At 42.2% G+C, this 24622-nt stretch overlaps 1 protein-coding gene across 2 annotated transcripts; it reads left to right on the top strand.

Moving 5' to 3' along the window:
* Positions 1-220: 220 nt before the first annotated feature.
* LOC117411861 (mannose-1-phosphate guanyltransferase beta-like) lies at positions 221-23572 on the top strand. Of its 2 annotated transcripts, none has more exons than XM_034019666.3 (10): positions 221-744; positions 3893-4043; positions 8623-8703; positions 10673-10721; positions 11289-11431; positions 11788-11946; positions 15287-15365; positions 20159-20286; positions 21577-21759; positions 22719-23572. In XM_034019666.3, exons 2-10 carry the CDS (start codon positions 3915-3917, stop codon positions 22848-22850), a joined length of 1083 nt encoding a protein of 360 aa, XP_033875557.2. In that variant the 5' UTR covers positions 221-744; positions 3893-3914; the 3' UTR covers positions 22851-23572. The 2 variants fall into 2 exon arrangements, with proteins under 2 accessions (XP_033875557.2, XP_033875556.2); XM_034019665.3 differs by having other exon boundaries at positions 227-744; positions 3909-4043.
* Positions 23573-24622: the final 1050 nt, after the last annotated feature.

Raw genomic sequence — 24622 nt, 5'->3', positions numbered from 1 at the left:
CTAATTAGACAAACCACGTACACGTCTTGTCAAAGTATTGTTCTAATTGGCGGAAAAAAAGACTGTTGTAAGAGCTGAACTCTGTTCTCATTGGACTTCCCATGTGCCACGTTGCTTTAACCTCATCGAGCAAGACGTAGTGCTCGGGTGGGCGTGGCCAAACCAGGATGTAAGAGACACGTTAGCAATTTTACTATTAAACACTAAAACAGTTCTTTATAGCGGCGTAAACAGATACAATAACTGATTAACATGGCAGAAATGTGACACAGCTCGTTTTATACGCCTCACCGATCGTTATTTCATAAGGTTCTGCTCGTAGTTTGGTGTGGGGCTTGGTTGCTAGGAGACCAACGGAGTGGGAGAAGCACACATAATTAAAATGTTATACATTTCAATTATAACAAAATGAAAAAAAAATAAAACTATTTAACCAGGAAATGTATTTCAAATGATTTACCCGCTTATATATAACAGCAATGTAGCACAAAGGCGTTCCGTGGTAAAATTGTGAGTTGAGTGGTCTGTCCCAATGACCTCTGACTCCGCTTTCCAGGGGAGCAGTATCCGCCTCCGACTTGACGGAAGAGCCAGCATAGCATACAATCCGCTGTCATATTCCCGATATTGCTATGCTTTTATATACCGCACAGCATCCGATCGGTATAGATCAGCCCAAGACAAGCGCATAGTTTAGTCATTTACACGCACGACGATCGACACAACGACAGTGTCCAGTTTTAGGTGAGTCTCAATTCATTACATTGTGATTTGTGTAGTAAGAGTTTAGTGTGTGGATTACATTGTAACACAGACCACTATATACTGGTAGCGTGAACTCAGTGTAAACACACACACGTAGAAAGTTGCTCTGCGTACAGAGGTTAATACAATTCCTTGATGTTCACGAAGCATTTGCCTTGGATTTAGAAGTAAAATCCACGGTTCATTTAAATCACACCTGTCCCATAATGTTCAGAACTAGGAAGCAATTTAAGTTGTTTACATATATTTTTGGGGGATCTGACCTATTCTATATTGGATGAATTAAAGACGTTTGGTGATTCTGGGTTGGGTTCCGCATTGCTGTAAGAAAGTGGTTTTTCATTCATATGTAAATATACTGATGATGCGTTTTTTATTTGTTAACACTTTACTAGTTGATGTTTAAAACGACGAATCATACTTGTGACAGGTGACTCACACAGGGACAGCTCTAGTGCTGTAGCGTCAAAGCGAAGTGCCTTGTTAAACGGGTTTGGTAAACGTGTTCCAATTACTACAACTAAACTAAACGGCGTGTAAACGATGTCAAGGAACTAAACACTAAAACTAAACAGGTTACTAAACACTGTTTTACATTTACTATAGTACTAAGCTGTACACAATACACTTTTCTATTAAGGTAGAAAAAAAGTTATTTGTGTTGTGTTTGTGTTGGAATGCAAAGCATTAGGCAAACCTCATTAATTAACATAAAGCAGGATCTTAAAGAGGAAGAAGTGAGGTTCCAAAACGTATAGCGTTATACGTCCCCACGTGTTGCTACAACTGTTTAAATAACGGACCTGGCATTTTTCTTTTCATTAACATCCTGACAACTTCTTACACTTGTAATGTCAAACTCTGTTTCAAAGCTCTTTTAAAAATGTCCGCTCTAGTGGACTGGGGTTTGAGATCTGTCCTCTAAATCTATATCACTGCAGGAAAACCAAAAAAAAACAACATAACTAGTGCTCTGGTTTTTCTGTTCTGTACCACAGCATGGATCATGATTGCTGTGTTTCCTGTTTGACAATGTGGGAAATCATCCTTACACTATCAGTGCACTAGAGCAGACATTTCGAAAAGAGCTTTGAAACAGACTTTAAAGTTATAAGTGTAAAAAGTTGTCAGGATGTTAACAATGAAAATAAATATGACAGGTACTTTTATTTAAACAGCTGTAGCAACACGTGGGGACGTGTAGTGCTATATTTTGGGAACCTCGCTACTTCCTGTAAGCACACACCAACTGCCAGCTAAGTTGATTTTTTTTTAAATCAAATATTCTACAAATTTACAGGTAACTTAAACACAAGCAAACTAAGAATACAGGTAATCATGTGTGCAATAACTGAATAGAGGAGGTGACCTTAATGCTGAATAATATTGAAGGTGAGTTTACAAGGTAACTGTAACAGTCCCTAATTGTGAGGTTGTCTTTATGGTGAGGGGGTGAGGTGTTACTCTGCATTTCAGATACATTTAGGAAACCCTGAAACAGAGCAGGACAATGGGCTGTGTGCTATCGTACAGAGATAGAGTACAGTACTGATGATAGACTGCAGGATAGATTCAGTTGCAATGAATTTAGCACCTTCAGATTGACAGCAGGTAGATTTTAAGATGTCAATTGCAATTAACACAGTGTATCAGTTGTCTGCCCCATTGAGGGTTGAAGGTATTCTGTTAGTCCAGGGATTCTTTAGACTAAGAGCTGTAATAACTTGTATGAATAGAATCAACGTATTAAACAAAGCGCTTATTATTTCAATTTATTGAAGCATTGAGTTTAACCTAATTCTGAACGTGCAAATCCCAAAAGTATATTTACATCAATTTTAAATGATGTCCATTGTAACTGCTGATACTGTAAAAATCTTAAAAAAAACAAAAAACGTGTTGCATGATTAAAAGGTCACGCTTCATTGAAATTATTTTTGCAAAACATGTCTGCTGGATTTTATTGACTAGTGCTAAAAGGAAACCATATATACAATTAGACACAAGTCTGGATGATAAGCCTGCTAGAAACGTTTCTCTAATATCTTTCATTTTCCTTTCAGCTACAGATACTGAATATCTTCACATTGTGTGTACATTTAAACAGCCTTTCTATATACACTCATTCAAAAATAGGTTTTTGGGGTTTATACAGTAGGATGCAAACAAATGTAAGAAAACTCTTCAAACCATAGGCCTTTAGAAATACTGCATGCAGTACAATAATGCAGTACTCCTCTTCCTGTCCTGCCCCTGCCCCACTCACTGGCATTGCTCACACACCAAGCAGGAGTGATCAGTGTACCCACAGGTCTGTACTAAGCTGGGGATCAGCTGTATTTTAGGAATGGTCACTATACCCAGAGGTCTGTACTAAGCTGGGGATCATCTGTATTTTTTGTTGCAATTGGTACTAAGACTGTACAGAGCTGGAGATGATCTGCAGATAGTACCGTACTAGCTAGTACTCCATTTAACCCTTTGCGGTCCTATGTTGGTCCTGGTCTGACATTATCAAAAAGACGTAAAAAACAGGTCTCTAGTTGTTTTTTCTCAAGAAAAAGCAGAGAAAACCATTCAATGGCTGAGTGAGACCGATAGGAGCCGAGAGAAGCCAAAAAACAAAAAAAAGGGGTGTATCTCATAAATACAGATAGCCCCGACACCACATAGATAACACGGACATAAACAAACAAGATAGCTTCTTCTGCATCCAGCGCTCAAAGAATATCACAGGCATTTGCAGAGCTTTTTTAGATGTTATAGTAATAAAATAATGACTTGGATCGCATTATTGAGGAGTTTGGTGATAAAATGAGTGATCAGGAGATGATTTATTGGTATGCACTACTATGAAGAGGTATGTGAAAAATACAAGGGGTGGAGCGGGGCTGGAGATGCAGTACTGAGTGTCCTGTTGATATGCAGTGCCTTTTAAACCCGTTTTACTGTGAATAAAAATACTTTTAAACAGCGTGTGTAAAATAAATTGGACCTGACGCGCCTGAGTTGCGCTGAATAAATGGACCGCTAAGGGTTAATACAGAATGTAGGACTACGTTCATAAGTTCCTTGCAATTGACCATGTGGGCCTTACTCAATCTCAAAGTTTTGTGATGTTTTTCAGTGTTGTTTGTTTTCAGGCGAAGATGAAAGCGCTGATTCTGGTTGGTGGATATGGCATGAGGCTCCGCCCTCTGACCCTCAGTGTTCCCAAGCCATTGGTAGAGTTCTGCAACAAACCAATCCTGCTGCATCAAGTGGAAGCTTTAGTAAAGGTAATCTCTGAACTGGACTGCACAGGGGCTTCACAAAAACAAGATGATGTACAGGGCAGTGTAAGAACAGCATTGTATCCACAGCCACTGCTCATCGTTCATATACATATCAACACCTAAACCCACTGCGCATCATTCATACATATCAGCACCCAAACCGACTGTGCATCATTCATACACATCAACACCCAAACCCACTGCGCATCATTCACACACATCAACACCCAAACCCACTGTGCATCATTCATACACATCAACACCCAAACCCACTTCACATCATTCATACACATCAGCACCCAAACCCACTGTGCATCATTCATACACATCAACACCCAAACCCACTGCGCATCATTCATACACATCAACACCCAAACCCACTGCGCATCATTCATACACACATATCAACACCCAAACCCACTGCGCATCATTTATACACATCAACACCCAAACCCACTGCGCATCATTCATACACATCAACACCCAAACCCACTGCGCATCATTCATACACACATATCAACACCCAAACCCACTGCGCATCATTCATACACACATATCAACACCCAAACCCACTGCGCATCATTCATACACACACATCAACACCCAAACCCACTGCGCATCATTCATACACACATATCAACACCCAAACCCACTGCGCATCATTCATACACACATATCAACACCCAAACCCACTGCGCATCATTCATACACACATATCAACACCCAAACCCACTGCGCATCATTCATACACACACATCAACACCCAAACCCACTGCGCATCATTCACACACATCAACACCCAAACCCACTGTGCATCATTCATACACATCAACACCCAAACCCACTGCGCATCATTCATACACATCAACACCCAAACCCACTGCGCATCATTCATACACACATATCAACACCCAAACCCACTGCGCATCATTCACACACATCAACACCCAAACCCACTGCGCATCATTCATACACATCAACACCCAAACCCACTGTGCATTGTTCATACACATCAACACCCAAACCCACTGCGCATCATTCATACACACATATCAACACCCAAACCCACTGCGCATCATTCATACACACATCAACACCCAAACCCACTGCGCATCATTCATACACATCAGCACCCAAACCCACTGCGCATCATTCATACACACACATCAACACCCAAACCCACTGTGCATCATTCACACACATCAACACCCAAACCCACTGTGCATCATTCATACACATCAACACCCAAACCCACTGTGCATCATTCATACACATCAACACCCAAACCCACTGCGCATCATTCATACACACATATCAACACCCAAACCCACTGCGCATCATTCATACACACATATCAACACCCAAACCCACTGCGCATCATTCATACACACACATCAACACCCAAACCCACTGCGCATCATTCACACACATCAACACCCAAACCCACTGTGCATCATTCATACACATCAACACCCAAACCCACTGCGCATCATTCATACACACATCAACACCCAAACCCACTGCGCATCATTCATACACATCAACACCCAAACCCACTGCGCATCATTCATACACATCAACACCCAAACCCACTGCGCATCATTCATACACACATATCAACACCCAAACCCACTGCGCATCATTCATACACACATCAACACCCAAACCCACTGCGCATCATTCACACACATCAACACCCAAACCCACTGTGCATCGTTCATACACATCAACACCCAAACCCACTGCGCATCATTCATACACACATATCAACACCCAAACCCACTGCGCATCATTCATACACACATCAACACCCAAACCCACTGCGCATCATTCATACACATCAACACCCAAACCCACTGCGCATCATTCATACACATCAACACCCAAACCCACTGTGCATTGTTCATAAAACACATATCAACACCCAAACCCACTGCGCATCATTCATACACACATATCAACACCCAAACCCACTGCGCATCATTCATACACACATATCAACACCCAAACCCACTGCGCATCATTCATACACATCAACACCCAAACCCACTGCGCATCATTCATACACATCAACACCCAAACCCACTGCGCATCATTCATACACATCAACACCCAAACCCACTGCGCATCATTCATACACACATATCAACACCCAAACCCACTGTGCGTTGTTCATACACACACGTCAACACCCAAACCCACTGCGCATCATTCATACACATCAACACCCAAACCCACTGCGCATCATTCATACACACATATCAACACCCAAACCCACTGTGCGTTGTTCATACACACACGTCAACACCCAAACCCACTGCGCATCATTCATACACATCAACACCCAAACCCACTGCGCATCATTCATACACATCAACACCCAAACCCACTGTGCATTGTTCATACACACATATCAACACCCAAACCCACTGCGCATCATTCATACACATCAACACCCAAACCCACTGCGCATCATTCATACACATCAACACCCAAACCCACTGTGCGTTGTTCATACACACATGTCAACACCCAAACCCACTGCACATCATTCATATACATATCAACACCCAAACCCACTGCACATCATTCACACACACATATCAACACCCAAACCCACTGCACATCATTCACACACACATATCAACACCCAAACCCACTGCGCATCATTCACACACACATATCAACACCCAAACCCACTGCACATCATTCATATACACATATCAACACCCAAACCCACTGCGCATCATTCATACACATCAACACCCAAACCCACTGCGCATCATTCATACACATCAACACCCAAACCCACTGCGCATCATTCATACACATCAACACCCAAACCCACTGCGCATCATTCATACACACATATCAACACCCAAACCCACTGTGCGTTGTTCATACACACACGTCAACACCCAAACCCACTGCGCATCATTCATACACATCAACACCCAAACCCACTGCGCATCATTCATACACACATATCAACACCCAAACCCACTGTGCGTTGTTCATACACACACGTCAACACCCAAACCCACTGCGCATCATTCATACACATCAACACCCAAACCCACTGCGCATCATTCATACACATCAACACCCAAACCCACTGTGCATTGTTCATACACACATATCAACACCCAAACCCACTGCGCATCATTCATACACATCAACACCCAAACCCACTGCGCATCATTCATACACATCAACACCCAAACCCACTGTGCGTTGTTCATACACACATGTCAACACCCAAACCCACTGCACATCATTCATATACATATCAACACCCAAACCCACTGCACATCATTCACACACACATATCAACACCCAAACCCACTGCACATCATTCACACACACATATCAACACCCAAACCCACTGCGCATCATTCACACACACATATCAACACCCAAACCCACTGCACATCATTCATATACACATATCAACACCCAAACCCACTGCGCATCATTCATACACATCAACACCCAAACCCACTGTGCATTGTTCATACACACATATCAACACCCAAACCCACTGCGCATCATTCATACACACATCAACACCCAAACCCACTGTGCGTTGTTCATACACACATGTCAACACCCAAACCCACTGTGCATCATTCATACACATCAACACCCAAACCCACTGCGCATCATTCATACACACATATCAACACCCAAACCCACTGCACATCATTCATACACATCAACACCCAAACCCACTGTGCATCATTCACACACACATATCAACACCCAAACCCACTGCACATCATTCATATACATATCAACACCCAAACCCACTGCACATCATTCACACACATCGTGTTCAGTCCTTTAACAGGGTTGGAATTGTCTTCTTCAGTAGCCAACTCCTTATTATTATCAGTGAAGAAGTTTCCATGTGTTCATGAATGAAAGGGGCAACCAAGTTGTGTCCTATTTAACTCATTTAACTTATTGAACAATTTTTATTTTATTTTTTTACTTTTTTTCTTAACTGATTCTTGTTTTTGAGTTTCTCTCTTTGTAAAAGCTGCTTATATAACAGTTTTTAATGGCAGTCAATATGGCATCTGTATAGAGTTGATCCCTGTATTCTAACTGTTTCTGTACATGGGAAACGCTTTGGTCAGATGGAGTGTACTCAGGTTATCTCTTGGCCTTTGGACTCCTAGGTAGTGGAGCTTCGTGAACAGTGAAAGACACTTGCAGAGAGCAGATTCAACAGAGAGTGTGGAAATGTATTTACAAAAGAACAGTTAGCTCATATGCTTAATTATATATTTATTAAGAGACAGAGAGGGTAAAAAAAAGAATCCTATTACTGTAAAATTAGAAATAGGCACATAATGTGTTTACTTTTAAGAGATTTGAAGTAGTTAGGTTTTTATATTTCATTTTGTATCTTGAGATTGTGTTTTGGTACATTTTAAAATCATTGAGTGAAAGGTTTTAGAAGTTGCTGGTGTTGTAGCGGTGAGTTTGGAGCATGGAGTAAGTGTCTCGCTCTCTCTCTCGCTCTTTCTCTCTCTCTCTCGCTCTCTCTCTCTCGCTCTCTCTCTCTCGCTCACAGGCAGGGGTGGACCATGTGATCCTGGCAGTGAGCTACATGTCAGACCTGCTGGAGAAAGAGATGAAGGCCCAGGAACAAATTGTAAGACTGGAGCTCCGATCCATGGGAAGGGTCACAGGAAATACATTGAGAAGGGGAGGAAAGATACACATTAACTAAGCAAGGAAAGCTTCAGAAGAGTCTGCTCCAGATTGACAGCAGCAGGGAGGTGCAGCTTGTATATATCACAGAGTCTGTGACAAGTGGAATGCCTGCTCCTTTCATCAGTCTTGTGCTTCCAGCAACAGGACACACAGTACAGTTTTATAAACAGACATCACATAGTTTCAATCAGAAATACTATTCACTGGGGCTGCCGTAGACTCAACTGACTGAATTAAAATCCTGTAAAACACCAAGCACTTATCCCTGTACCAAGAGGGCACAGCAAGTGTTTCCCTAACACATTGAAATACAGTAACATTTACAAAAACAACATGAATTAATAAGAGAAAAGAAAATAGGACTAAGTAAAGTGCAGTATTACTTTAATATTATAATTATCTTTCATGGCTGCTTTTGTTTAAATCTCCCTCAACTACCAGCTGGGTCCATCGGGCTCTCAAACTGAGCAAAACTGATCACAATTAACAAACCACTCGAGAGGATTGTAAATCTCATAAAAAAGGAAGAGGACATTACAGAAATAAAAGCACCCCTTGAGCATACATTATAAGCAATATTTATTCCAATGAGTATTTGTCGGCCACATTACAATTTCAATTTCCAATGCTGAAAACATGGTTTAGATTTGTATTCTTGCTGTCAATTAAATTGTCCTCTACAGCTCTGGCCAAAAGTGTTGCATCACCCTATAGAATTAACACATTCTGCTTCATAAAGTCGAGTGAAATCTGCTTAATAATTAAAAATACATACTGCTTTGTATTTTTCCATATACTGACAAAAATTGAAAATTTTTACATTTTGAAATCTAACATAAAATACATACCGGAAGCCATAACTACTATTATGGCTTCCGTTAGACTTTTGCGATTAAAACTTTGTAGTTTCTTTGATTACATGATGTTAAATATAAGAGCTAAATCATGTTCATATATATTAGGGCTGCTCCGATTAACAGATTAATCAACTAAAGATTTGATCGCAGATTATTTTATTTTACAATTTAGTCGTGCAGAATTAATTTTTTTTATATAAAATCAACCAATAGAAGATCTGTATTTTCTCTGCGGCAGTCCAATCATAAGTGAGCGGAGGCGGCACATAAACAGTTGAAGGTCTTGAGTACGTTTAACCAATGGGAGAGTCAAAGATCTGCCCTTGTTATGCAGGTGTCCAATCGTTAGTGAGCAGAGGAGGGACATAAATGTGCTAAGGTAGGCTGTGTAAGAATAGCTGAATTTTGCACGATATTGCTAATATTATAGAGACCGTTATTGAGAATTATATTGAGACCTTCGAAGTAATATTTGGAACTTATTTTTACAAATTAAAATAAATGTCATCAGACAATGGAGACGTCATAGTCAATTTGGTTACTAATCACAGTGAGCAAGTATTAGAAAAGATTGGGAGCTTGTTAAACACAAGCAACTGCTGGCTTTTGAGAGGACACGACGAAGGCACCAATTCTTCAAATAGAGGGAATTATGTGGAATCACTTTCTCTGATTTCTGACAACGACAGCATTTTAAGCAATCACTTATCACTTACAGGAAGCCAAGTACGTAGCTGTAATGGTAGATTAAACAAACCGATGCTGGAAACGCAGCTCAGCTGTCTTGTGTTTTCATGTGTGTGACTGACAGCGGCCCGAAAGAACAGTTCTGTGAAAATATGTTAAATTTACTAAAATAAAAATAATATGTCTCAAAAATAATTTTATGTCTCAATCCTAAAATTATAGGTGATGCAAAACTTTTGATGAGATTGCTGCAGATCAGCAGGTCTCTCAATAAATATACCAGTTCAGTGTGTTTTGTTTACTGTGCTTTGCAGTTTCTAGGCTTCCTCACAGCGTATCTTGTTCTCTGTCTTCCTCTCAAAGCTCGGGATTAAAATCTCCCTCTCGCATGAAAAGGAGCCTCTGGGGACAGGTAAGAGCAATGCTGGGCTTGCTGTGTGGACCAGGAGCTGTGAGGCGTGTGCAGGGAATCTAGTCAATGTATAACACAGGGCCCCCAGAATATCTTACTGCAGTATATTACACACTGTCTGTGTGAAAGAAACACAACTACTAACCCGGGAGAACATTCAGGAAACAACATGTATTTGAGAATAAACGTGACTTGTGTAGTTCTGGTGCTTGGCCTGGCTTGCAGGGTGCCTCAACATTTTGCTTAACATCTCTGAGCTGAAAATGAGGTGGAGGTTGGGTAAACTCAAAGCACGACACAGACTACAAAGAGGGTTAAATGTACCTGGCTTGTATACTGTTGGTTGCTTCCACTGATTAAAGGTTGACATGGATGTATGAGTTACCTTCTTAATCCAAAATGTTCTTGAATGTTGGTGAATAAACATCATATTTGAAGGTGTATTTAGCATTTCCTGCTTGATATTTTGCACCGCTTTACATTAACTGGGGAGTAAAAGCATGATTTTAAGATGGTGATCACTCCAGTCATGTTTAGCCCTCTTGTTTTCTGTGTGTTTGTATGCAGCCGGTCCCCTAGCCCTGGCGCGAGAGCTCCTCACTGATAACTCGGACCCCTTCTTCGTGCTGAACAGCGATGTGATCTGTGACTTCCCCTTCGAGGACATGGTGAAGTTCCACCAGCACCATGGCAAGCAGGGCACCATCGTGGTGAGTGCAGCCACTGCAACAGCAAGCCTTCAGTGTGATAGCAGCACATACATTTCAACCAGGGCTGTGCAGATACTCTGCTTTTCTTTAGGCGCTATTGAGTGTTGAGTGGTTAATCAAATGATTTGATACATGTTTGGATGACAGGTATTTCTAAATGTCTTCAAGAGAAATGTAAGCTGCTGTTTAAATGTAGAATCTACCATGAGCTACAGTCAATGGGGTTATATGCAAGATATTTATTTAAAGGATACTAATCAACACTAATAAATATCCGTTACCATGCCTGTAGTGGAGAATGGTGCTGGGTTCTCCTGTAACCCCCCTGTGTGTGTGTGTGTGTGTGTGTGTGTTAGGTGACGAAGGTGGAGGAGCCCTCGAAGTACGGGGTGGTGGTGTACGAGGGGGAGAGCGGTCGGATACACCGCTTCGTGGAGAAGCCCCAGGTCTTCGTCTCCAGTAAAATCAATGCTGGCATGTACATCTTCAGCCCCTCTGTGCTGCACAGAATCCAGGTGAGTGTCTCTCTGTCCAATCACTGCACTCTGCACCCTCAAATAGCTACACACCTCTTCAGATAACACCTGTGAAACGTAACTCTTCCCTACTGGACAATATAGCACTCTGCCTTTAATTAACTTGCACTTATCTGCTCCCTATTTTACTGTATTTAATCCTGCACTTAACCCAATCTGTAGTATTTTGTATTTCACTTGCACTCATATCTAACCCTGATGTAACTCTGTGACAGGGTCTTACGTCACGTGCGTGGATAGCCGCCGTTTACAAAGTACAGAGAGACATTGGGGTGGAGTTGAAACGCCGGCACAGGCGCGCAGGATTTATTAATACAAACAGAAAAGAAAGTAAAGGTGGTCATGTGATGTTACCAGCCATGGTAACGCACAGAGGACACATACAGCAAGCTGTACAAAAGGCAAAATAAAACACAGTACAAAAACTACAAATAAAAGGTGCCCCAGAGGGTGAGCGCTAGCCTAAACACGAGGCGTCCCGCTCCAGGAACCGGCTACACTACGTAACCCTCACTATACATCACATGGGATCACTATCCCCTAACTAACCTACTGATGAGCCGGTATTCATACAACGACTCGTGCTGCTTCATACGGCCTTGGCTGGGCATTGCCTTCACAAGCACCGCTTGCAGTCTCAGGGTTGCGTAGCGGTCTTTCCTGCAGAGCGGACCCTCTCCTCCCGAGTATACGCCGCTCCCCTCTGGCATGGTGTTGTAGTCGCCCCGAGCCATCTCCCGCGGATGTTTTTAAACCGACGGACACTCGGTCAAGACCCGCCCACCTGCTGATTGAGGTCCAGCACAGCCAATCACTTGCTGCCCTTCCCCTCAACCAAGCCTAACAGGCAGCGAATCTCAATTGAGCGCCCGTCTGTAAAACAATAATTCAATCAAACAAATCAACTCCAAAACAACACACAAACCCATTTCCCCATACAAATTATACCAACACTAAATGCACATGTGCAGGGCAATCGCCCTGCTACAAACTATCAACACTGTTATCTTCTCTTGAACTGATATCAAATCGTACTGTGTTTTGTATTTGTTCATATTAGGACTAAAGTCATTGTATTTTGTATCTTGCTCTTAATTGTACTGTAATTCTTGATATGTATTTTTTGTATACAACTGTAAGTCGCCATGGGTAAGGGCTTCTGCTAAGAAATAAATAATAATAATAATAATTGATAGCTGATCGTCCTCTATGCGGCTGTACAGCATGTATAAAAACTAACGTAGTGGTCAGCATTGTCAGAAATATGCAGACCTAATAGATGTAGTCTTACTGTACAGTGTGTGCACAGTGTAATAGAGATGTAGTCTTACTGTACAGTGTAGTGCACAATGTAATAGAGATGTAGTCTTACTGTACAGTGTAGTGCACAGTGTAATAGAGATGTAGTCTTACTGTACAGTGTAGTGCACAGTGTAATAGAGATGTAGTCTTACTGTACAGTGTAGTGCACAGTGTAATAGAGATGTAGTCTTGCTGTACAGTACTGTATCACTTATTTAAATGTCAGGTTCATGCATTAAGAAAGCAGTACTGTATCACTTATTTGCTGATTTACAACAATGTGAATAATACCTTAAGTTTAAGTATTAGTCTGTGTTTTGCCAGAGGCCCTCAGGCAGCCATTTCTGGGTTTCTGTGTAACCAATAGAAAATCAGCTTCTTCCACAGCTAGCCAATCAGAAGTGATAGGGGTGGGATGTAAACACTTTTTTAAATGTTTGTGCTTTTGTGCTAGACTTCTGCAATTCAGTTTTCAGAAACTTGTGTGGCTCTCTACAAATATACCTGGAGCGCTTTTCTAGCAACAGATGGAACACAGGACAAATACATAAATAAAAACTACTCGTCTGACGGGCAAAGTATAACAGCAAAACTTGTTGTCCCTCACACAATGTTCAAAGTGTCGGGCGATACGAGTTGCACACCCCTTAGTGTGCACGCTTTCCATTCAATATTTCATTTGAATTCACTTTAAAGAAAATCAGATATCCATTGCACAGTGTAAGCATTAAAAGAAACAGCCAAGCATATCGGGTATTGATTTTCTGTTTGTCCCCATGCACAATCAATATCAAATTGAAGGTGAAGCAGCAGGGTGACAGATTGGTACACGGTACAGAGCGGGGCACCTGGGGACCGGCACAATGTGTGCATTCTGCATTCCTGTGTTTGACTGTACTGACAGTAGTGCAGAGCAGGGCACCTGGGGACTGGCACAATGTGTGCATCCTGCATTCCTGTGTTTGACTGTACTGACAGTAGTGCAGAGCAGAGCACCTGGGGAGGGATGTAAGTCATGGTGATCTACTTTTTTAATGATACTTATTTGCCTGTAATACTGAAGTGGACATGTTTTTCTACACTGTAAGAACTCGGATAGTGCAGGGGTGAGTTCTCAAAGCAGGCTACTAGCTAGAAAACAAAATCTTAATTCTACCTGTTTCATACAGTAGTTAAAGTTTCCAAGAATTTCCTAATCAGGCAAGGTTGGCGTTGCTTCAAGGAACGTTTCTTTAAAATGATTTCCTTCTAAAGGAGGCTGTGTAGTCCAGTGGTTAAAGAAAAGGGCTTGTAACCAGGAGGTCCCCGGTTCAAATCCCAGCTCACTCACTGACTCATTGTGTGACCTTGAGCAAGTCACTTCACCTCCTTGTGCTCCGTCTTTTGGGTGAGACGTTGTGTAAGTGACTCTGCAGCTGATGCACAGTTCACACACCCTAACTTGGATAAAGGCATCTCCTAAATAAACAAATAATGAATGAAAGTGGATTTGCTTTCACAGAAGTGACAGGGCCCCGGTTTCTCTAGCAGTGTCACATTGTATGAATGTGTGACAGGGCCCCGGTTTCTCTAGCAGTGTCACATTGTATGAATGTGTGACAGGGCTTCGGTTTCTCTAGCAGTGTCACATTGTATGAATGTGTGACAGGGCTCTGGTTTCTCTAGCAGTGTCACATTGTATGAATGTGTGACAGGGCTTCGGTTTCTCTAGCAGTGTCACATTGTATGAATGTGTGACAGGGCTCCGGTTTCTCTAGCAGTGTCACATTGTATGAATGTGTGACAGGGCTCTGGTTTCTCTAGCAGTGTCACATTGTATGAATGTGTGACAGGGCTCTGGTTTCTCTAGCAGTGTCACATTGTATGAATGTGTGACTGTGTGACAGGGCTCTGGTTTCTCTAGCAGTGTCACACTGTATGAATGGGTTGCAGTCTGAAGTGTAGTGGTTAGCGCACTCCCCCAGTTCAGTGTGCAATCCCCTCTAATGTCTGTGTGCTTCTCCTGTTCTGTTTACAGCTGCGGCCCACGTCTATAGAGAAGGAGATCTTCCCAGTCATGGCCCAGGAGGGACACCTCTATGCCATGGAGTTGCAGGGTAGGTGTGGCACGCGCTCGGATCTCACTCGGGGAGCTGCTTCAGCACAGGAAGGGATGGGGTACCGGAAAGCCGAGGCTACACTTTGAATCTGCATAGCCCAAATGTAAAAAGAGATCTGTTATCTAGCAGCAGTACAGACAGGCCGCTGATCTGAAACCACAGTGTCAATACTGACGTCTGGAATAACGTGCGGCTGTTTCAAAGGTATTTGGTGGGTGCAGGGTTTGGTTTTGCTCCAGATGTATGAGTATAGCAGTGTAGCAGTAGATCAGTAAAATAGTATGCATGTCTAATACAGTATCAAATGATACTTTATCAGCTCATGTATTTGAATATATTGGGCATTGCTTTGGGGTGACCAGGTGCATGTCTAAAGTAACACAGGTTTTTAATTAATAACCAATGTTATTGATGATGTAAGAGGCTTTTCCAAATAACTCAGTTTCATGCTGAGTGACCTCCGTCGTAAGTTCTCTCAGCTCCTTCCGTGTGCCAAGAAGACTTTTGCCCTTCCTCTGACATATTTCTTTTGGTTTGTATTTTCGTGCTTCTCAAATGTCATACAGAGACTGCTGCTCTCTGTACTCTTAACTCAGTAAGTGCGGCCGCTAAATAGACTGATGCGCTCAGTGAGACCCTCGTTATTATAATTGAAGCTCATTATTTGTGCATGTTGAGTAATTTGCATTGCTCTTAAGCTTACGTAGGGCGCAGTGCAAGTTGCATTTTGCATCTGCAATTATTTGCGCCTATACTTGCATATACCCCTATATATATTCCACCCATATATATATATATATATATATATATATATATATATATATATATATATATATATATATATATATATATATATATATATATATATATAGTGTAAGAAATTGTAGTCCGGGGGGAACACAGGATTACACCTCCCAGAAGGACAATTTAATTCTTAATTATCACCTACACATGGCTAGTATTGTAAATTAGAGTCAGGTGCAGGGTATTTAAGGAGAGCAGCCAGTCTCTTCAGGGCTGCTGCTGTGTGAAGAAGCCCAATTTGATGGTGTGTTGAATCGTATTAAAGGGTACTGTGTGAAGCCTTTTGTTTTTGTTTTGAAAAACTGTGGTTTTTTTTTTTAATGATTTGTCAGGTAAACAGCTTAGCCGCCCTGCGAGTGAGTCAGGGAACCGACAACTGTTTAGTTAGTGCTCAAACAGAGCTAGGTTTTGATTTCATTTTATTTATTTTGTAATAATTAAAGTGCTCGTCAGTGCTTTTCTTTCAAACCAGTGTGTAAATTGCAAACCACTTATTTAAATCCTTTCCATGCTGCATCTGAACTGTGAAGACAGTATTGAAAGCTGATGGTGTGTGTGTGTGTGCAGGCGCGGACTGGCCATCGGGAAGTGTGGGAGAATCCCTGGTGGGCCGGACTGTTTGGACCTGCGTGGGCCGCTGGTCTACATTTGATTCATATATATATATATTTTTCTTCCCATTACATGCTGAGAATGATGCTGTTATTAACTTGGCAGTCTCGCTCTCTCGCGCGCGCGCACACATCACCACACCAGTCATCTCTTGGGTAGATCCAATATCGCAATATCTAAAGGGGGGCGAGGAGTGGCCACTCCCTGATTGGACTTGCCCGGATTTTCTTAGAACGTGATTGGTCAGCCAGATTTCTTCTTTCGTTTGAACATCTTGTATTGATAGTGGATGATAGCGATGGGCAGTTTGATTCTTTTTTTGTGACTCGAGTCATTTGATTCAGTTCAGTTTGGTGAATTGATTCATTTCTTTCATTTGATTCACTGATTCAATGACACAAAACCAATCAATGTAGTTCGCATTAAGATTGTTTACGTTGGTTTATTTGAACCAGAAAGAGCGATTCGTTCGTGAACTGCACATCACTAGTGGATGAGTGTCAGTGTAAAAAATGGAGAGAAAAAGAAAAGGTGGGGCATAAAAGAATAGAGACAAACGGCAACGGTCTCTCGAGGCAGATGCCGCAAAATGCACAAAAATAACGGACATGTTCCGCAGACTGGCTGGTAGTAGGGAGAGCGAGGGAGGTCAGGATGCCAGTGTTAATCAGCCGCCTCAGCCTAGGGAGCCCACTGAAGAAAATGACGCTGTGGCAGGGTCGAGCACAGCAGGTACAAGCAGTAGAGTTTATGGTTGCATTAAAATAGATTAAAGACTGGGCTGCGCCTCGTACCTAATAACGCCTTGGCTGTGACTTATTGCTTTTATAAAACGGCTACACCAATATTTGTAACGTTAGTCACTTTTTGAGATCTAGTCAGCTATGTATAGCTATGCTAAACTCCGCTAGCAAATCGACTAGCCGTCCTGTGCTAGCTAGCTAGCTGGGTTACTAAAAAAAAAAACATTAGCTCAAACATTTCCCAGGTCACGTCTCTCTCTCTCTCTCTCCACCATTTAGCTGGTTACCCCTGATATAAACTGAAACAACATCATGGCAAGCCGAGCTGATAGTGGTATTAGCCAATTTTTATTTGTAAAACCATAGCATGACATGCCATTTGGCTATAGTATTGTCCCCTACTGGACACTTGCAACGTAGATTTCACATTGCATGTATTGTATCACACTAACAAAATCCCAAATTTTAAAGCAATCGTTCACATGAATTTGATTGGGTTTGATACCTAGGTCGATGTTGATTAGGTTGTTGCGCAATTTTATGGAACGATGAGAAGGCCTAACAGTGGCCTATGGTTGAATATAGCACAGCTGGATCGCTGTTTTGACCAATCAGAGAGCTGGACTGGAACTATCCATTTTATAAATCAAACAAGCTATGTTCTTGTGAGTATTCTTTCAAATTATAATAAAGATTGCTAAAGGTATTAATTAAATTGATTGCTGTTGTTCATTTATGCATATTAAAGCAGATGCAGCTGAGCTTGAGGAGCGAGAGAGGGACAGAATGGATGCTGTTGCAGGGTCCAGTGCAGAGAGAACAACAGCTGAGGAAAGAGAAGGAGAGAGAGAGAATATGCAGGCATATGAAGTGAATGCAGGGGGGGTCAGCTGGTAGCTTTGATTACTTCACACACCCTCAGTCCAAAGAGCTGGACACATTTTTTTGTTATCACCCAAACACAGTGGGACAGACTGAAGATGTCAGCTTGGGATGGATACAGGGTCAGAACAGCAAGTGAGATGCCTGAGGAGGATGGAAACAGTGGAGCATGTGAAGAAGAGCTGGAGCTAGAGAACAAAACGTGCACTTCATGCAAAAACTGTGCCATGTGTTGCTATTTGATTCTATCCCGATACAATTTATTGACTGATGCCTATCATGTAATTGGTTTGGGCTACAAATTCCTCCTGACTTTGTCAGTAACGCAAGTAGCATGTGAAAGTTGTTTCTCCACTCTGAAGTTTGTCAAGAATAGACTGAGAAGCACTGTCCCAAGACCACTTGGAAGGGTTAATGCTAATGTCTACAGAGAAAGAGATACTGATGGCCCTAGACAGTGATGGAGTTATTGACAGGATTGCGCAGAAGAGTGCACTGCTGTGACATCTGCTGGCGACGTAATGTAGGACAGTCTCGTTTACTGTGGATTTGGGTGAAGTAGTTGACTGTATTTTGAGATATAATTAGGGGTTTTGAAACCCTATTGTAATTTTGGGTTGTATTGGCGCTGAGTGCTGCTAATGGTTTCTAGAATTGCTAAATATGAGCCGATGTGTTTAGAATTTACAGGGGTTTTTAAAATTTGTTTTATTAGGCCTATTGAGAGACCGCAATCTGTGTGAGGTCGGTGATGGTTTATAGAATTGATAAATAAGATGTGTGTTTATACTTTACAGTTTATTATTAGGCCTACTGAGGTTGGTATTGGTGTGCGGAGAATGGTTTCTTTCTACTTGATAAATGGGCTACCCATGTTTATTATTTGCTTACAGTAAATACTAAATAATAGCCTATCAACTGTCGGCAATCTGATATGCAATTAGATTTTAGACCACAGATTACTGTAAACAGAAAATTGTAATTGCATAGAGCAGAGCCATCAATGAAATAATCCGTGGTGCGTAAACTGGACAAACTGGCGAAAGAATTTAGCTCTGATACAATGTTGCATTCACTGACCGCAAAGCGGTGGCAGACAGAGAGACGTGCGGAGACAAAGAATAATGAATAGAAAAATATTTCGTAGACGGAAAAATCTACGATATTTTCAATAGGATAGCCTATTATTTGTGACTTCTAGATCATGAAGCCACAACTGCCATAGCCTATACTTTGCCATACCTAAATCGCCCCTAATATGTTTGAAAAACTGGTAGTAGCTATAGCCTACAATTTAGAAAGAAGTTTTACCCTAATTATTATTTATTTATTTATTTATTTATTTATTTATTTTACCGATACTTCATCATGACGGCGCGCTGTGTGCGCTGACTTCATTATTATTTCGGTATGTTGATTTTGACATAAATGTGGGCCGGTGGACCTGAACTTCCCGGGCCGATTTTTAGTCCCAGTCCGCCCCTGTGTGTGTGTGTGTGTGTGTTTGTAAAGGTTAATGTGGGAGGTTGCTTTGAGCTGAAGGATCCACTCATTGCTGACTGACATCTGTGCCTGCTAAGTTGCTGTTATGTTTTATGTTTTGTGTTTTTGACCTCTTGGTTATTTGTTATCATTATGTATGCTGTGGTGTTGCGAGCCTCTTGCCAGATCCTCGTTGTAAATGAGAATGTGTTCTCCATTGACTCGTGTGGATGAATGAAGGGTTTGATTGATCGTGTGTCTCTGCAGGGTTCTGGATGGACATTGGGCAGCCCAAGGACTTCCTGACGGGGATGTGCATGTACCTGCAGAGCGAGCGCCAGCGGAGCCCCGAGAGACTGCGCACGGGGCCCGGCTTCCTCGGGAATGTCCTGGTGGTGAGTACGAGAGGGGAGGCCAAGCACAACTTGAAACACTCTTAGAAGCAACATGACAGGGGTCTATAACATGGGCATACTGCTTACACGTGACGGCCAAAAATGAAATGCTCACTATGGAAGTAGTTTCACCTTTTAACCCTTTGCGGTCCATTGTCGGACTGGGTCCGACATTGCAATTATTCCTCACAGCTCCTTTGTCGGACATGGTCCGACATCATTATAGCAACGCAATAAACGGGTGTCTAGTCGTTTTTTCTCCAGAAAAAGCCGAGAAAACCATTCAATTGCCGAGTGGGAGCGACAGGAGCCGAGACAAGTCGAAAAAAAAAAAAAGGCGTATCTCATGAATAGTCATACATGGTATCAGGTATCAGATAACGGGGGCGGTCTGAAGTAAACAAGTTGGCTGACTGAATCAGCGCACAGAAAACACGGACATTTGCAGAGCTTTTTTGAGATGTTATAGTAATAAAATAATGACTTGGATCGCATTATTGAGGAGTTTGGTGATAAAACGAGTGATCCGGAGATGATCGATCGGTATGTACGACTATTATTATTATTATTATTATTTATTTCTTACATAGGTGAACGCTATAGCAAACGAAAGGGTGGGGCGGGGCTGGAGATGCCTAGTGAGTGCTTTGTTGATATGCAGGGCCATTTAAACCCGTTTGACTGTGAAAAAAAATACTTTTAAACAGCGCGTCTAAAATTAACTGCGTGTGTGAAATTTAATTAGAACTGGCGTGCCTGACGCGCAATTAATAAATGGACCGCAAAGGGTTAAAGGAACTGCCAGAAGTTACAGATGTGCACTTTAGCACATGGAAGGTTATTTCAAGGCCTGCATCCTGTTTTTAATGTGAGCTTCAGTATGTTTATCATTATGAGATCAGTATTAAAAGATGATGTTATTTAAAAATGACACTCCGATTAAAACTATTGCAAAGTAGAAGTGCAAAAGCATCCATGGTTAATATTTATTTCTGTGTTTACCCAGGTTCTCCACAAGGGGGCACCAGGAGTTCATTACAAAAAAAAAAAAAAAAACAGCTGCAATAGTTAAAAGAATATTATTTTTCATCTTCGGGCCACTCATTTGCACAATTTGTTTTCACTGTGTGAGTGGGGCCCTAGACTTGAGTGTGAACAGTGGAGGTTAGTTCACTGCAGTTAAAAATAGAAACGTTCCTATTGTCCCAACCTGCAGTGGGTTTAGCTCATTAGCTTGATAGAGATGCCTGTACAGCACACCTTGACCCTGTGTACCCTGCCCTCCCCCAGGACCCCACAGCTCGGATCGGACAGAACTGCACGCTGGGCCCCAACGTGACGATCGGGGCGGGGGTGGTGCTGGAGGACGGCGTGCGGATCAAGCGCTGCACGGTGCTCAAGGGGGCCCGTGTGCGCTCACACTCCTGGCTCGAGTCCTGCATCATCGGCTGGAGCTGCTCCGTGGGCCAGTGGGTGAGTCTCTGTGTGTGTGTGTGTGTCTGTGAGAGAGGCCCTCACTGCCTGAGTGTTCTGAGCAGATAGAATCCTGTCTCAGTGCAGGGCAGCTGTGGCTCTCTCTGTCTGTTCCTCTCTCTCTCTCTCTCTCTCAGCCCCATCACTTCTCTCCATTTCTCACTCTTTCTACCCTCTCTCTAACCTCCCCTACCCCTCTGTTTTACCCCTTCTTTGATTTTCTCTATGACTCTCTTTTTGTTTCTCTCCCCCCCCCCTCACTCAGTCTTACTCTCTCTATAACCCCCCTCCTTTCCTCTCTCTGTCTCCCCCTCCCTCCTCTCTGACTCCCTCAGCCCCACCCCGGTCAGTTTCCCCTCAGAGGGATGTTCTTGTTCTTGGGTATTTGCTGTCTGCTTCCTGTGAAAATGTAGTTACCCATTTGGTTTCATCTATTAGCCAAAGCTCTTCTGTATAAACCCATCAACTGACCTAGAAAAGATACTGCATTGTGTGTGTATATATATATATATATATATATATATTTTTTTTTTTCAGTGAGTTGTAATAGAAAAGCTAATATACACGTGCAATGCCTTGCAGATGGATTTCTAATAGATTTTCACTTGATGCAACAACCTACAGTGCGATTATACAGTGTGGCTCTGAGTGGTTGGGCCCTGTCTTTGTGTCTGTGCCCCTCGCAGCCTGTGATAATTTATATGATGTGTGTGTCTGTGCTCCTCGCTGCCTGTGATCATGTCTATGATGTGCATATGTGTATCTGTGCCCCTCGCAGCTTGTGATCATGTCTATGATGTGTGTGTGTGTGTGTGTGTGTGTCTGTGCCCCTCGCGGCCTGTGATCATGTCTATGATGTTTGTGTCTGTGTGCTTGTGATCATGTCTGATGTGTGTGCTGTGTTTATGTCTATGATATGTGCGTGTCTGTGCTCATGTCCTCACTGTCTTTATTCTCAGGTGCGCATGGAGAATGTCACAGTGCTGGGGGAGGATGTGATTGTTAATGACGAGCTCTACCTGAACGGAGCCAACGTGCTGCCACACAAATCCATCGCAGAGTCTGTGCCTGAGCCACGTATCATCATGTAGAGAGAGAGAGTGTGCCAGTGTAGGGTGTAGAACTGAGAGAGAGAGAGAGATCCTTCATCTGCAAACAGGTTTCTACAAAAGCACAAGTGCAGTCCCCTCCACTTCCACCTTATAGGGATGTTAATAAGGTTATTAATAAGATTAAATTGTAATGGGAGTCAATGGAAGGTGATAGATGGGCTAGGAGAGTGTGTGTGTGTGCGAGAGAGTGTAACAGAGAGTGTTTGGGTTGGAGTCATTTTTCTCTTTTTGAGGTTTAATCAGTATTGGGAATCTACATTAAAGTTTACAACATAAGAACATCATTTCACAGTGCCTTCACTAGATAATGTGATTCTTTACCACTCTGTAGAAATGATCACATTATGAAATGAAGGCACTGGACCCCTTTGCTGAATGGGTTTCTTTACAGCCAATTGGGATTCCTGACTAATGATTATGACTTCAAAAGAGATGGTGCTATCCAGTTGTTTGCCCAGCAAGTGAGAGAATGGGGGAGTATGCAAGGAGTGAACGAGTAGAAGAGAAGGATCATGAGGGGAAAGTGAGAGAATTAGTCAGACAGTGGAGCAGAGCAGAGCACAGCCAGCCCCTGCCTCTTGCCTGCTGCCTGTCAATGCAGAGCAGACTCATGCTCCTGAACGGTGCACACTGAGGCATAGCCTCATCTTCCCAATGTTTTATCAAAACCTTTTTTATTGTAATATAATTGCTGAACAAATCGTCTGTTGTTGTTGTTCTTGCCATTGTTGTAGAAATGTTATTGGAGGGCATCGATCAGTATGCTCTCAGCTCTGCAAGGGGACTCCAGCATGGGCAGCAACAGCTGCTTTATTGCAGCCTGGCCAGGTGAGGTGTCAGTGACGCCCCCTATGGGATGACTTCCTCATTGTCACCCCCTTACTGCATCTTGAAAATTGTACGTTCATCTGCTCTATACATATGCTGATGTACAATGCTCTCATATATCACATCCCCAGACTGCCATATATATATATATATATATAAAATGATAGTGAATAGGATACTGAACAATACAAGCTGTTCTCCACCTATGAGAGGGTTGGGTACAAATAGGATTTCTGACTGCTCTGTCCTTCAGTGTGGTGCAAATCCATCTCCATCTCCATCTCCATCTCTCTCCATCTCTCTCTCCATCTCTCTCTCTCTCTCTCTCTCTCTCTCTCTATCTATCTATCTATCTATCTATATCTATCTATATCTATCTATATCTATATATATATATATATACATACACACAAGCGTTGGTGTGTCTAGCATGGGATACATTTTTCTAATTCCACTTCAGTGGGATAACATGTGAGTGGAACACCATGCTTACTGGGACGACTTTCGAATGTGTCTCTACTTACATTCCAATACGATTCCCATCTTATTTAGAACAAATGGTGTCCAATCAGTCGAGCATGGTAGGCAGTATCATAGAGTTTGCCAATGAGGATGTTCTGTGTTAAATCAAATGGTAGGCTGTATCATAGGTTCTGCCAATGAGGATGTTCTGTGTTAAATCAGATGGTAGGCTGTATCATAGATTATACCAATGAGGATGTTCTGTGCTAAACCAGACGGCCAGACAAAGTTGACTATCTGCACCACACATCAAAATGATCTGAATTCATTCCTCTTTGCTTAAAGGCATTTCACACCTGAAAGAAACAGAGAGACAACCAATGTCAACAATTAAACCTGATGTTTGACTTTTGTGACTGGGTGGACTATATAGTACACACATATATCTCACTGACAAGTGT

Source organism: Acipenser ruthenus, chromosome 16 (assembly GCF_902713425.1).
Source record: "Acipenser ruthenus chromosome 16, fAciRut3.2 maternal haplotype, whole genome shotgun sequence".
Classification (NCBI taxonomy): domain Eukaryota; kingdom Metazoa; phylum Chordata; class Actinopteri; order Acipenseriformes; family Acipenseridae; genus Acipenser; species Acipenser ruthenus.
This window is presented reverse-complemented; position numbering and strand designations above follow the sequence as displayed.

Bases quoted from the DNA above. Each gene is read 5' to 3' on its own strand.
- LOC117411861 (XM_034019666.3), top strand. From the start codon at position 3,915: ATGAAAGCGCTGATTCTGGTTGGTGGATATGGCATGAGGCTCCGCCCT. The intron at 4,044-8,622 runs GTAATCTCTGAA...TCTCGCTCACAG, and splicing joins AAGTGGAAGCTTTAGTAAAG to GCAGGGGTGGACCATGTGAT. The intron at 10,722-11,288 runs GTAAGAGCAATG...GTTTGTATGCAG, and splicing joins AAAGGAGCCTCTGGGGACAG to CCGGTCCCCTAGCCCTGGCG.